We start from the raw sequence: 15568 nt of genomic DNA on the forward strand, positions 1-15568 counted from the left end.
ATCTGTACCATTGCCACACTACCAGTAAAGAAGAATCTAATTGTATTGATATTTTTGGTTTTTACATTGACAGGTAAATGGTTTGCTGGTGTTACATTCCTAGTTTATTATTGATATGGACAAACATCAGGTATTGTTAAGAGAACTTGTTGAGACATGACTTGGTGTGGAGGGGAAATGAAGGAATCTGTGATGTCTGCCATGTAGAGTGTCTGATAAGTTGGACTATTGTTATGCTATGCTAAGGTGACAAATCCTTTACAAATGTAAAGCTCAGCAAAGTGTGCTGATAAACATGGTCACACATCCACCTGCTTTAATCTAAATCGCCTTCTCTACAAACATGAGAGAAATCCCATAGTAGAAGACGTGTCATTTTATGTACTTATGTGAGTTCACATCTATCTGCTGACTGCATTCAATGCGTCTTACCTTTTTGTATGAAGGTGAGACTTCCAAGAGGAAGGAAACCTGCTAATTAACAGTGCAATTTTCCCTGAAATGGAATGGAATTCCATTTTATTATTCAGTAGTAACACTTTAGGATTAAGGGATGTGAACACTGACTACTGTTCTGATATAGGTGCAAAAATGTGCAAGAAATCATTTCACTTGTTGTGCGTGTATTTGTCAATCATTTCCTACCTAATAAAATGCAAAAAAAGACACTGTAGATTGCTGGATCACATAGCTAAAAAAAAGTTAGACAACACTTTACTGTTTGTCAGATAGATAATTGGACTGTTCATGGTCCAGAAAGGAATGATTGTGTCTGTTGCAGATTTTGTGCAATGCACTGACAAACAAGGGATAATAAAGCACAACTTGTTTTGGGGGCTTATTTGCTAATTACTCTAAGCAAGCTTTATATAGTTAAGAAACTCCCCAGCCATAATGCCAGTAATCTATTGAAGGTGCTTACCAGCTTTAATGTTTAATAGAAACACCTTTTATATAAATTCCGTATAAATAGTGGGCCAATGGTCAGTGATGGTGGTAATCAAATGTGAAGTTACTATAGTGCCAAGACAATATATTATGCCAACACCTATTATACACTCATGTTCTGTAGGATACTTTAGTGTTATGACCACAGCAGTGGTATTTTAAGTTTCTTTGATATAATGGATTAAGTATAATTGTAGCTGTTAACTTGCAAGTTTTCATCCAACTCTATATTAATAAACAAGTTCACTACCTTTTTCCTAATTCTAATATGCAGTGTGATAATTTGCTTTAATATATTGCTGTACTATGATAAGAGGGTAGTGCATAGGCTTCAATTGTTGGCTATTTCATGAACATGCTAGCAGCTTTGTTCATTTGAGTCTCTGCAAGTGGCCACTAAAGCCAAAATCCTTATTATATTTGTTTTAAGATTTAGTGACTTGGAACGTATTGAAGCCATTGGATCAGCATGACAGATGGGCAGGAGAGGTCAGTGGGAGCAGCCGATTCTTTCTGCACATATTTCGGGGGGAAATGTATACTACTTCAGACTGAAGGGAGAGAAAAGGTTTATCCAAATCTAGATACTTTAACACTGAGAGGGTTTAAAAGGCCGTTCTAATCCTCTGTGTTAAATATCTCATTCTGGAGGCCTCCTGCTGTTGAAGCACACTGCATTTCATTTAGCCTATTCTTTCTACGCCTTAATACACATGTACTTAATAGGCACATAAATACATACCCTGAAGTGTTATGTTTTTCTTTTATATTTGAAACAGAATTTTAGTTCAGCAATCTTTTGTTCATCTCCATACTGAACTGGGAATTTATTTCTGAGATATTAAGATTTAGGTTTGTGTATATTATATTACCCAGTAACAACCATTTACCAGACTTTCATTAGTCATCGTTCGGAAGGTCTTTATTTTGTGTTGGTGGCTTATTCCAGCACATTTTTGTGGGAGGTTTAGGCAGTTTTTTTTTTTTAACAATGACTCGGTCAGTGTCTGACTTGTGGTTAAACCTTGTCTGTCCACATCAAGAACTGCTGTTTTCTATGGCAGAGTTAATACCGGCACCAGGTAAATGAAAGGCGAGAACCGAAAATTGATTTTTCAGTGTAGAATCCAATTTTGTAGAGGCTTTGTAGTGTCATTGGCATGTTTTATGATCCACATAAACGTACAAGATCTGTTTGATGTGTTACCTCATCCAGAATACATACTGTAAACACAAGCTGAAATTTAATGATACACAAGTCACCTGAATACGTGAGGAACCAGACTATCAAAATATCGACAAGGTTTTCATTAATTTTTGTGTGACCCTGAGGGAACCTGTTAACTTAGGTTGGTGTTCTAAATGAATGGAAGATGTAGGACAAGATGATACAGTATCTCATTTATATAAATGAGTAATAGATGTTCATTGTTGTACAGCAAGGTCACTCTGCTAAAACTACCAAGGAGCTTTTAAGGTGTTCATGTAAATGTCAGCCTTTTGTAGGCACCATTCTGACACTTCTAGAATGGGTCACTGCTGTAGATAACAGCCAGGTGTGAAAAAGCATTGTTACATGACCTCCTCTTACTTGTTTGGACAGAAGGTATATTTACAACAGCAACTATAAATAATGGCATAAACAAAAAGTGTGTTTACTTCCCTTCCTCTGAACTTTTTTTTTTTTTTTTTTTTTGGCTTTTTGGCTTTTTGCCCCGTTTTAGATATGGTTCATACCTGTCCACCAATCTTTTACTAGATGACATGACTATGAACTCCATAAAGAGGTACATATTAGGTTGGTGCTATTCAACAGTAGTATCTCTTCTAGTAACTATATGAACAGCTACGTAGAAGTAAAGTCAGTTTATTATGCATTGCGTCATAAAAATCCTGATATTCTGCATTCATAATACATGATCTGGTAAAATAACGATTACCAAAGTAGCCTAATGTTATCATTACAAGCATTGCCTAATACGAAGTTGGGTAACATAACCATTACCAACATTGTACAATAAGGGCAGAGTAACCCATAGCTACTAAGCAGAAAACATAATATTTCTAAAGCAATGGAAGTAAAAGCTGGTTTGTTGCCATAGGTTAGTATCCAACGTTCATCATTTCTGAATGACCATGGCACATGACATGCTTTCTGCTATCTTGCAAATACATTTGCCATTTTTGACCCAGGTTTCAGCTACTCATATATACAGCAGTCAAACTGGAATCCACATTAGCAGTGTTTACTTCAAATTAATCAGATAGAAGTGACACTACTTTTACCCATTCTATGCTATTTCTATAATGCAGCGGTTTTACAGAATATCATACAATGCAAAAAAGTAGGTATTGTGTTAACCAATCTACAAGCTTGGTGTCCTACCAGAAGCCAAATGTTTACATTGCATTAGTTTTCTTCCATGTCATCTTCTACAGTGTTCTCCCGAGCCCCTTTTAGCCGGGCCCACCACCCGGCACTTGTCCATTAACCACCCGGCTGTTTTTGGGTGGTTACTGAAGAGTTGGGGTATAATACAGGGGCTTCCACCCGCCTACACATTCTTCCTACTCGGCTTAAAAAAATTCCTGGGTTGAACACTGTTCTATATCTAGCAATTTAATAATCCCATTTTATATATTACCGCATATATTCTGTTAGCAGTTTTAGAGATCATATTATTGGTAAACGGAATCTTGTCATTTTCTAAAAGATTAGTATTCTAATAAGTGTATAAGATTTCTGATGTTGGATACATAGACCTCCTTGAATAAGTTATTATAGGAAATACCTGAATAATCCCGGTTCCCATAAACCCCCCATACATATGCATGTTGCACACTGGTAACGGCTTCAGCGGTGCTAAGTGTTTTGTGATGTGTTTTTTGCCTGGATTATTCAAGCCGCATTTGATTTGACAAAGTCGAGCAGTATAAATTATTGGATGTTAGAAACCACCAGCAGAGTCCTTCTGTGTTGTTGACTTATGTCCAGAGCAGGCAGTGCGGAAAGCCTGCAGAAGAAATAGCACTCAATCATTCCGCTTCATGGCTGGCCAGGAAAGTAAACATTAACTATATCACTAATCATAGAAGCTTCTAGACATAATGCGTCCATTCATTGCAAATGGGGAAAATCTTATCATAATTGCAGGTGCTAAACGCTCTGCATATCGCCACAATTTAAAATGATTATACAATATTATAATGTGAACATAATGCATATTCTGTTCAGAAATAATTATTACAGAATCTTTGGTTCAGATATGTATGTGCGTCATTATGTTGCAGATAAAGAAATACATTTGTTAGGAGTAATACATAGGTTGTATTTCATCATTGCATCTTTGCTGCATAGGCCTGGTTTAAACATAGATGTTCAACACTGCATCAGGCTTTCGCTATGTGACAGAGGATACGAAAGGAACATCATTACCCCCCCCCCCCCTTTTTTTAATACGCATTATTGCATGCTTCAGTTATCACCCATCATAGGCAATGAGCCTTTGTGCCAACATGCTGTGGTTTTCTCTGTGCATTCTAAAATTTTGTGGCCAAAAGAGACCTACTCTTCCTCACCTAAGATGCAGGAATAGAAGTCCTATTCACCAACTTCACATTTAATTTAAAGGCAATTTATTTTAATTTGAACATTTTTTGGAGGATAGAACTGGCCCAATCCCACATCTGATCAGGGTATACTCTTTAGGACTAAATTAGAACTATCATAGTGCTAATTAGAAGCTTTTCCTACCAGTGGAAGAATGTATCACCCATGGTGGATTCAAGCTTGCTGCAAAAATCTCCCAGTAGCATGATCAGCCTTCCCTGCTTCTCTGTAAAACAATATGTTATATATATTTGTACCTATACTGAATGTGCATTTGTTGCAGCCATGTTGGCTGTGTTTTCAGTTTTGTATGTCAGCACTGTGACTGCTTTTTCACTCATACCTGTCATCTCATGGTTGTGGGTACCCCTGAATTCTTGAATCTTCAGACTCTGTGGGTGGTCATTTTATTCCTTGGTTCCGTTCCAATATCTGGTGGGTCATTTGACCTGGATACGCATGGAACTGGGGGGGGGGGTCTGGATAAGACCATGGGTTGATATTACTACTACTGTGTATTGTGTCCAATTGAATCCTTTAAATTCAGTATTCACCCATATATTGGAATGTTACCCCAAGTTTCTATCAATTCAGCAAATACAGGCTGGAATTGTGGTACAGTCTTTGCTCTGGACACAAACTTGGAGATCACCCATTGGTGAAGAGAAGTGCATCCTATGGTAACATGTTGGCAAAGCCAGGGTTACTAATGCTGGGGCCCTGCAATAAAAAAGGTTGGCTCTGATTCTTTCAAATGTAGTTGGGGATTCATATTAAGTTTCATTGCTTACTAGTGTGGTGTGCAAAAATATCAAAAAAGTAAAGTAAGCATTTCTGTTCATGTATTCTTGTCTACACTATAGTCTTCATCCACAGGTGAAGTACATACAGTAATAATAAAGTAACTAAAATGTTAATATTAATGTTAAAAGGATTTAAAATGCACCCTAACTATAAAGTGTAGTTACTTTTAAAAGTAGCAGAATGACACAAAAATTAGCCTTCAGCTTAAACCCTAGTTGTAAGCAAACCTCTGAGAAAGGGAGCTCTCTTATGGCTGGGTTACGTCCTGCAAACTCTGTAATTGGGTCATTCTTATCTTTATCTGTTGCAGTATCTGAAAATACTTTTTATGTTGTATAGTAAGAGGACAGATTGATTTACAAGAGACAATTGTGGAGACCGTTCCCTTTACTATGGAGTAAAAGGCTGTCTGGCAACTACAGAGATTTGTTAGTACGTAGAACAGTTTGAGTGCTTGTTATTACTTGGGTGTACCCATGCTTTGTTGATTTAGGACAATCACTTTAATTCCAGTCCCTGCATCTTCTGCTCCTGGAGGGCTAGAAGTGAAAGGTATGGGAAATCACTCCATACCTCTGACATATTAACATTGGTGTTAGGTGATCTCTGGCATCCATCAAAGTTTACATGAGGGTTGGGAAAGGAGATTCAAGTTCTGTACAATCTTTAGCTTGCAAGTTGGCATAACATTTTCTTCTTTGTCATTGATGGGTAAGTAGAGTAATAGGGAAAGAGGTTAAGGTATTTATTGGCAGCTGTAGCGGTCAGCTTTATTTTATCTAACCACATACAGTCACCTATTTTGAAAACCAGTTTGATAAGCAAAAAAAAATCATTTGAGTTGATAACATCCCATGCTTCCTGTCTTTGCTGACTCTCAGTTCCCAGCACTCTCTGTGGACTACATAACTCAGTTATGAGGAAGAGAAGGACAGTGTTCTGCAATTCTAATCTTTTTTCCAAAGATGCAATACAGGGAGTCTGCTTTATCTAGTACAGAAAGCAAATAACTGGCAGGATCATCCACTCAAAAAAAAAAAATAGACAATGCAAAGTTCTGATGAAAGTGAGTTACTGGTAAAATCGGCTAAAAAATAAAGAAAAATTTATAGAAAAAAAAAACTAATAGAAGCAATTACATCTAAACCCAGCCCATGTTTCATCTTGCTGTAGGTTTTTTTTATCACTGAATTGGAAATGATTCTTTTTTAATCATCACAAGCATAGTTAGCTTCCAGCATTATATGAGCACCTCTGCTGCATGTTATAGACACAGGGAACAAAACGAGTTCAAGGTGTTTTTATTCTTAGGGGGACTATTTTGTGAGTTTTATTTAAATTTCAAACTTCCCAAAATTCAGTTGGTGACTTGTGAAGTAAATTCAGATGCTAATGTATCGCACACCACTCTGGTGTTAACTTCACACTTACTGGATTGTATGTTATTAGGTGTGGGAGCATGGACTCCCCTATTTATAAAAAATACTGACACTTAGCAGATATACTCAACATGTCCATGGGCTTCATCAAGCAGACTTTAGTAAGATATGACCCTGATAACTATGTTTGAAGGAATTAAGAGGGATTAGTTCAATAAACTAAATCTGTAGCCTGGGGTTCTGACATACAAAGGAGAGTTACTGTAGAACAAAGAGTATAAATTGATTAGATTTAGTTCAGTGAAAAGATTAAGAGATTTTTGTTTTTGTAAATCAGGGATCTACATTGTTTCATTGCCTTTGTTTTTACATGTGTGTGTGTATATATGGATGGTATTACTGTCAAAAGTGAAATCTTTGGTGGAACCTTATCCAAAGTCCTAATTAGCTGGACATATTGTGCAGGGCTGGGTCTGTTTCCACATTGTTTAGCAGGAATGTTTTACACACATGCATTGCTGTTTATGTAGAGAACCTCCTGGTGTGTTTTGAAGAGCACTCAATGGCCAGTTTCCCTTCTTCTGCTTTTGATTCACAGGGTGTGGGCAAAGTTCACATGTATGAACTTTAGGCAGAGGAAGTCGGGAATGCTGGTGGTCATCTGACTCAACTGTTGTTGGAATTCTGTGTAACCAAAGGGACGAATTGGGGGCAGGACCAATGACGGTGTGAATAAGTAGAGGGCCGGCTCTTGTAAGTACAGGTAGGATATGGTCTGCTGTATTCACTCAGAGGATGGAAGCTAGCTAAGAAGTCACATCTTGGAATGTCTGTAGCTGCTCACTGAATCTTTATCACAGGACTACTGATCTTGTAACAACTACTGAAAGATATTTACTAAAAGAAGGTAAGGAGACTCCTTATATCTTCTAATATATATTCAGATCGGATTGGGATTTTGTTTTGCTTTATTTTATGCTTTATTTTCGGATTGCCATGCAGTTTCTAATACAGAAGCGTTAAGGCTGATTATTGGTGTTATAACTCCAGGCTTGTGAGATGTATTTCAGACTGAATATGGTTACAGCTATAATTCACATTACCTGCAACCCCATGTAGAAGCCTAAACCCTGGGCTTTCTATAAGTGAGGTTAATTGGATGTTGATGCCTGAGTTATGGACCTGTAAGCCAACAGGGGTCAGCTCTGGCTTTGAGCTGCTCAGTGTGTCTCTGTTCCTGCTGACATACAAGTTGGCCCCAAATTTGATCCCTTTTATGGAACAGACGTTGCATTTGTGTGTTACATGTGGACGTTTGTTGTCAGCTGGCCTGTCTGATCTGCAGGTGGTCTGAGAGCGCTTTAAATTTCATCTTTGAATGGCTGTAATTTTGTGTCTCTGGAATTCTTACCTGGTTCTTGCCATTGTCGTTGCCTAACTTTGTTGCACAAGAGATGTTCCTGAACAAGTTTCCTATCTCTTTGTAACATGCCTCACTTTTTTCACATAAGAAGTTCTTTCGGAAACTGTTTTTATTGCACAAGGAAAACTGGATACGTTCTTGGAAATTGATTCCCCCTGTTTAGTTTGTACAGGCTTTTTAACAGTCATGATTGCCTTTTTTTCTTCCCCCCCCCCCCCCCAAAAAAGAAAAAAATGAGGTCATAATAAAGTTACACCCCCCCCCCCCCCCCCCCTCTTTCTGGGAAGTTGTTTCAATGGCTCTGCTAATATAAAAGACAAAAGAGTGTTGTTCAGTCCAGCAGGTGACAGTGTGAGATGTAAATATCTGTGTACGTTGGAATAGTCTGCTTACTGTTTCCGAAAGGTCAGAGCAGGACAAGTCCCAGAAACCAGGCAATTATGGCTACTAAAACTTTATTGTTGTGAACTAATCTTGCTGTGGTTTCAGATCAATCTTTAGAACTCCACCTCTTCTCTAGTGTCATGGCTTATACGACCCTTGCCAGTCTTTTCAAGTGGAAATGTGAACACATTCCTCCAATATCGGGTTATCCATTAATGAGAAATATTGCCAGATATCTAATTAAGACGATAAATGCACTGTGACAAATGAAAGCATCCTAAATGGCAGGCATTTATTGGCCTTTTTATTTTTTATGACCCATTTGATTTTTTTAAAACATTACTAAGCTGTGATTGGGTGGATTGGATAAATGTCTTTGTTAAAAGGTTTACAGGATATTGGAACAGAAAGCAATAGGGAGGTTTGTGCTAGAGGCATGTTTAGGTTGACTTGCTGGGTTACCCCTCCTGGAGCTGCATATGGGCAAACACAGATGTGAGGGGCAAGTAAAAATACCTGCAATACTTGGCAACTTTTTCAGTCACTGCAGCAAGACCATAAGTAGAATTGGTCAAATATTCTCACTGTATATGATTTGTTGTGTTACTGCACATCTATATTATTGTTGTCTCTGTATTATTAATTTAGCCCAAAATTTGAGATTTACAGCTGGCATCTGAAAAGCACCTCTATCAAATAAATTATTTAGCCTGAACTTTATTTGTGAGCCATGCTTTATCCAAGAAAGAGAACTGTAGTGGGATTTTTTTGGAAGAGACGTGGTTTACATATCTGAAGTGTGAGCCCCTCCTATTCCGTTTCCAGAATCTAAGAATGAAGACATGTCAGTGTGAACTGCTATCTGTTTGTATATATTGTAGCCATCAGTGATGATTTGTGCTTTGTTTTACAGCATTTTTTCAATTTTTTTTTCTTTTTAAACTTTAAAAGTAATCCTGTAAAAGTGTATACCTTTTTTTTCTTGGCATTTTTCATGTTTTTAAACTCAAATCATGAAAAGGCGTCAAGGCTGGATCAAATCAAACCAAACTTTATTATTTTTTAGGTTTAACTTTTAGGCATCTAGTTTCGGGCATGAAGAAAATGTAAGCATGCATCCGACAAAGCTGGATCTTATTCTTAGATAGTCACCACTGGTATTTTTTCCTTAAAATAGACTTGTATCAGGATTAGTTTTTACAGCTGCTGTGCTGGTTTTTACATGCTGGCTGCCACTGACAGGGACAGCACATTACCACTTCCTTTGAAGAATGCGTACAACTGTAAAAGCATTTAGTTGTCTGATTGCTTCCGCACTAACAATCTATCTGGAAAAGTTGCCATATGAGTAATTTTTTACCCCTTCTTTCAACTTAAAGAAGGCCACCACCAGTATCGCCACCACTCTCTGCTAATGTTAATTTAAATAGATGAAATAGGGTGGAAAGATGGGTGTAAAGTTATATGCATGTCTTAAATTCAATCCGGTAGTGAATGGGAATGCTGCTATTTGCCGCCCACCTGTCCTGAGAGCTACACTTTGAAGTCTAGGGGACCCACACCAACCCTGACAGGTGTGAGAAACACGGAGATATCCGGGCTCTGCGCTTATGGTGGTTGGCCTATTTCTTTTCAGAAAGATCTGAGTATTGGGTGTGTGTTTTGTGTATCCGGAAATTTGTAAAACCCCTTGGTGCTAAAGACTAATTGATCCGGTTACCTTATCAGATATATATCAAAAAATTCATCTATTTTTAAAAAAAATAATGGTTATTAGATTTTTTGTGAAAGTGTTTAAATCTGCTCTTTTTTTTTTTCCTGTGTATTTTAGTCAGAACACCGTTTTAAGCAATGTAGTTCATAAATTGTAAATGGCAGAGAAAGTTCTACATTTAGCAGATGTCCAGAGTAGTTCTGTATCTAATGGAAAAGGTACCACTCGAAACAAACCTTTTCCTTCAGGCTAATAAATTCTAGAAGTATAATTTGTCCACCAGGGAGGACTCAATTGGTCATGTGAAAACATAGCGTGCCGAGTTTAGCTTCCGTCACCTAACTCCCCCTGGTTCCCCACTTTGCCCCTGGTTCATTGAAAGATTGCACCAAATCCTGGCTTTCATTGCCTCGAGAATTTGACATGAGTTAATTATAGCCCTGAATATTTATTGCACATTTCAGAAGTGTTTTATTTCATCTGCTACTTTGGAGTACTTCTTCCTTTTGCAGTATACCAGAATTAGCTTTTTTGCATTGCGTTAACAACTTATGCATTAAATTCAATTAGCTCAGCTTGTATATTTTACATACCATGGCTGAAATCATAACATTCAATGAAAAATATGCAGTTGAGCTACCAGAAGTAGCAAAATGTTTTTCCAAAGCACCGCTTTCCACTCATCTGGGTTTGAATTTGAATTTGCTTATTGCATCATGAATGTGTGGTGTAGTCTTTAAAATGTCTGTTCAGAACCCTAAGTCTTGACCTGCAAAGTGAGCGGCTGTGAAGACAACTTGGCCATTATATGTGTGTCACAGTGTCTGTACTGTATGCAGATGCTAATATTTCAGTCTGGTTAAACCATCATGTTTCACGTGGATAAGACTCTCTTTGTGACTACTTCTAAGCCAAATAACGGTACACAGTTGGGCTTTACTACCTTTGCCAAGGTGATGTCTCCACTCTATGATCCCCCAGCAATTTGAAATTGAAAAAATAATGTTTTTAGATATATCATTCTAAATTCCTAAAATTTATTGGCCTGTTCAGCACAAAGATTTCAAATGCTGAAGCTGTTTAAACAAGAATGCAAATTCTTATTAGTGTATTCAAGATTTGTAATAGTTTTTGCAACAAATATTTGCATGTTTGCATTAGTATAGTACCCAGGAAATGATGTTGTGTGATGGGAAAGGACATCACAGAAGTGACTGTTGTGCTAGGTGTCCATGCCATGTGTGTAGTCACATATTCATTGTATTGTATATGGTGTTGTGTTTCCTCTTCAAGGCACATGTCCCTTCTGTTTTAAGGCAGACTGTGGATTGGAGTCTTAAGCTTTTACAGTGAAACCATCTAAAAGTTCCTCTTTCACCCAACATCTGTTGTCTCATGTGAACGGAAGACTGTAATAGGGTGGGAGGGCGCTGGGTTTTAGATGGGTGAACCAGGAATCTACAGAAAATTTCCAACCAGTCCAAGTTGTTTCTCTGTCCCTGCCTGGTCAACTTGGGCATAATAACTCTAAATCTATAAAATACATTATGCCCTGGTAAAAAGTAATCATGGAGGAACTAAAGGCATCAGAACAAGTTATGTGGGAATACTTGTGAACAGTTGACTGGTGTGAATAGCTGAACTGCACCTGTTGAATAGAAGTTTGTTTAACTGTTAGTACTTGATGGGGCAGAGCAGTATTCCAGTATTGCCCAGGGTCAAAAGGTTAGGCTCCCTATAGGATGAAACTGTAGCTTCCTTTGTTGGTGTTCTGGCTCTCGCACCCCCTTTTATCATGATTTTGTGGTATGTCAAACAGTTCTTTGCTTGCCTTCTAGAGACTACCTGTGAATTCACTTGTTTGTCTATCCTGCTAAATACACACAGTAGTGTTATTTTATAAACTATACTTTCATAATATTACAAGTATTTTCTGCAATAATGCTTCAATAAATTGGTTATATTTTATATGGCTAATACCAGAGGCCATTTTTTCTTTTCCTTTTTTCCTACCCACTGGCTTTTTTTCCCTTTGATCTGGTAAATTTCCCACACATGGAGCTATGTGAAAATTATATGTATTGAGGTTCAAAATGAACTTTCCGGACCACAAAGGTTTTGTCTTGAGAGGTGACATGTGAGGAACAGGCTTTTGCCTTAGACAATAGCAACCATTCATTTCAAAGCCAGTGACTGCATGGGTAAAAAGATTGTTTTCAGTTATAGCTCGGTCTTCCAGTACACTAAATTTACATGTTGTTTCCCCTCTGTAGGATCATTTAATGTCCTGGAACAAGCAGAAATAGAATACTGCCAAGTGTTTGCCCGTGGCGATGGAGCAGAAAATCGGTAAACTTGCTTATGGGTGCCAGCGAAGTTCCACATCGGATGACGACTCTGGATGTGCTATGGAGGAGTACACTTGGGTTCCACCAGGACTGCGTCCAGAACAGGTAGTGGGAAGTTTGCAGTTACCATCATTGGACTTAGTTATTATTGCATGTTGCTTTTCCCCTGTAGTCTTATAAATATATAGAAAAATATGTTGTGTACATGCTTTATCTATTTATAGATAGATAAAAATATATATATATTGAGTCTGCTATAGAGTAAACAGTTTTAAATTGAATACTTGTGCATGCTAACAGCTTAGGATTCTATACATTTCTGTTAGATAAAAATCACTGTTACATTGATTTTAAGGGTATATTACAAATCATTGCTGTAGTGTGGCATTTGATAGAATGTAGGACCTGGCATCTGGCTGAAACATGTTCACATGTGACCCCTCCCTTGGAGTTGACTTTAGGTTCTCTGGAAAAGGCTCAGATGGAAGCAATGAAAAAGTAGCTTAAGATGAACCTACCAGCAGGAGCCGACAAGGCAGCTTTTGTCCCACTAATGTGTAAAATACAAGAAGCAAATGAAACCCGTTTATTATGGGGTATGTTTTTAGAAGGCTTTGGCATTTTGGTGGATATTAGGATAGAAAAAGATTCCACAGAGTTATTGGCTACTGTTAGAAGAGCTGGGCAATATTGCCACATTATATGTGTACAGTTTATGGTCCCCCTAATAGTCTTTACTAGTTACATTCCAGAAGAGCAATTCAACAGCTGGGTGCAAAGTGACCATCTCTACTTGTGCTGAGCTTGCTCATCTGGTGCTCATTATCACATAAGTCTGAAGTCACCCTAGACCTAATGTTACATTGTTTTCTTCTCTTGGCCATTTCACCTTTATTTAACACCCTTTCCTTGTGACTGCAGTACAAGAAGCCTATTGTTTAAGGGAAAAAAAGAAAACAAAACATAAAATTATGTTGATTTGTTTTATTGCAGGTTCAGTTATACTTTGCCTGTCTGCCTGAAGAAAAGATCCCTTATGTCAACAGTGTGGGTGAAAAGTATCGAATCAAACAGCTTCTGTACCAGCTTCCCCCACATGATAATGAGGTAAGACTACAGCATGGGTAAAGTTATTAAAAAAAAAAAACTTCCATCCTATAATGAAGCATACAAAAAGTCCTTAAGTTTTTCTATTTCCTTCAAGCACATTTGTAAACACACCCTTTGGGTTGGAACCAGCAATCTGCTTTGTCCCTGTACAACTCTCGTTCGGCTATTGAGAGTTATATCCATATGCTTTCTAATAAGACATCAGCACTAAGGGCCTACATGCATAAAATCATTAATTTATTGAAGTTCAACATAAAAGCCATTGGTGAAGTCTAATTCATTCTTCAAATAGACCATTTCAAGTCATGTAAGACCCTTATGCAAGCCAGGAATTCCCTATAAAAGTACAAAACTAATCAAAAATAAAACCCAAAGTATTCAGAATGTATTAAACTTCATTACATTGAAACAATTGAATGGAAGATCTGACCCTTGTGTGGCCAGGCATGTTTAGTAAAACATTAGTGCTGTATTTGCTTCTGGGAAGGGTACTTTATTACAACTGGAGCACAGCTAGCTCTGCCCATCTCACAGGTCAATTATGTGAAAGGGCCTTTTTTTTTCTGATAGGTCTCAAAAATTACACATCCATTGCAAGCCCAGTGGCTGTTTTTAAGACTTTCTGTATTCAAAGTGTTTTAACTCTTTTCCTGTAAGTTTACAAGGCTATTTAAATTCCAGTGTTTATAGTTTTTGTTCCTCTTTGTTTCTTTTGTGTCATGGCAAACAGTAAATATATTTACTCAATTACTTGTAATTGTACCATTTTATAGCCATATGACATTTTCTTTTCTTTGGCTTCTACTAGTAGCATAGTGTGGTTGTATTTCTGTAGAATGTGTCAGTCGGGTGTTAAAATACAACATGAGTCTGCTAATGCCATGAGCTGACATAAATCTTTTGTTTCCACAGGTGAGATACTGCCAGGCATTGAGTGAGGAGGAGAAGAAAGAACTGATGATGTTCAGTACTCAGCGCAAAAAAGAAGCCCTTGGGAGAGGCAATATTAAACTGCTGTCTAGGGGTGCAATGCATGCTGTCTGTGAACAGGTATGTGCCATATTCTTATCATGGCAAGATCAAATCCAATTAATGTTACTAAACAGTGTATTTGTAATAATTCACTGTTTATTCACTGAAGAGACATTGACTTGTTAGTAGCATTTATTTTGGGGTTTGCTGATGGTCTTTATTTTACCAATCTGACTATTAAAAAGGAACCAAAGTATACCAAAGGTAATAAAAGAATAGAGCTGCTGAAAAAGGGGGCAGGACTGGCATTGTTCCAGGAAAGTGATATAGCTATTCAACTCTATAAGGTATTTTCTGTGTCACCACGAATGGCTAGAGGTTTGCTCGGAATGGAGCATGAACATAGATTATCAGACTATTGGAATTACATTGCATCTTGTGTTTTATTAATAAATGCAGGGGCCTAATAATTTTAACTCATGAATAAAGTAGCACTGTATTTTTATGCCACATATCACAGTTGTCCTGTGATTTATTTTCTTTTTTTTTTTTTTTAAATATCTCTGAGAAAGCCTTCTGATCAGGTCTGTGTGTGTACATTCACGTCTCGTGCGGACTTTGGAGAATAATGTATTTTCTCTATGGGAGAAGTGTCAAATTGTAGCCAGATGGCTAAGTTTATAAAAACCACATTCCAATAATGAAAACCAGCTTAAGTGGTTCTCTAAATATCTACTTAACATACATCAGCAATATTTTTCTTGGTTTAGAATCCGTTTATGGTCTGGGATTATTAGACTTTTCTCCCTTTGGACTTTAAATGGGTGTTTAAATTCCTTCGCTATTTGTATGTCAGAAGTAGTATTTTTCCTTTTA

General features: G+C 37.5%; 1 protein-coding gene across 6 annotated transcripts in view; it reads left to right on the forward strand.

The window, feature by feature from the left end:
- The window catches only part of PRICKLE1 (prickle planar cell polarity protein 1), a 47083-nt gene that overhangs the window by 27059 nt on the left and 4456 nt on the right, over positions 1-15568 (forward strand). For 4 of the 6 annotated variants that reach the window (XM_072401460.1, XM_072401462.1, XM_072401466.1 and 1 more), the window contains 3 exons: positions 12536-12715; positions 13604-13717; positions 14633-14770. In XM_072401460.1, coding sequence (XP_072257561.1) covers positions 12596-12715; positions 13604-13717; positions 14633-14770 — 372 coding nt within the window. In that variant the 5' untranslated portion in view covers positions 12536-12595. The other 2 variants (XM_072401463.1, XM_072401464.1) reach the window with 2 other exon arrangements.

Source organism: Pyxicephalus adspersus, chromosome 2 (assembly GCF_032062135.1).
Source record: "Pyxicephalus adspersus chromosome 2, UCB_Pads_2.0, whole genome shotgun sequence".
NCBI lineage: Eukaryota > Metazoa > Chordata > Amphibia > Anura > Pyxicephalidae > Pyxicephalus > Pyxicephalus adspersus.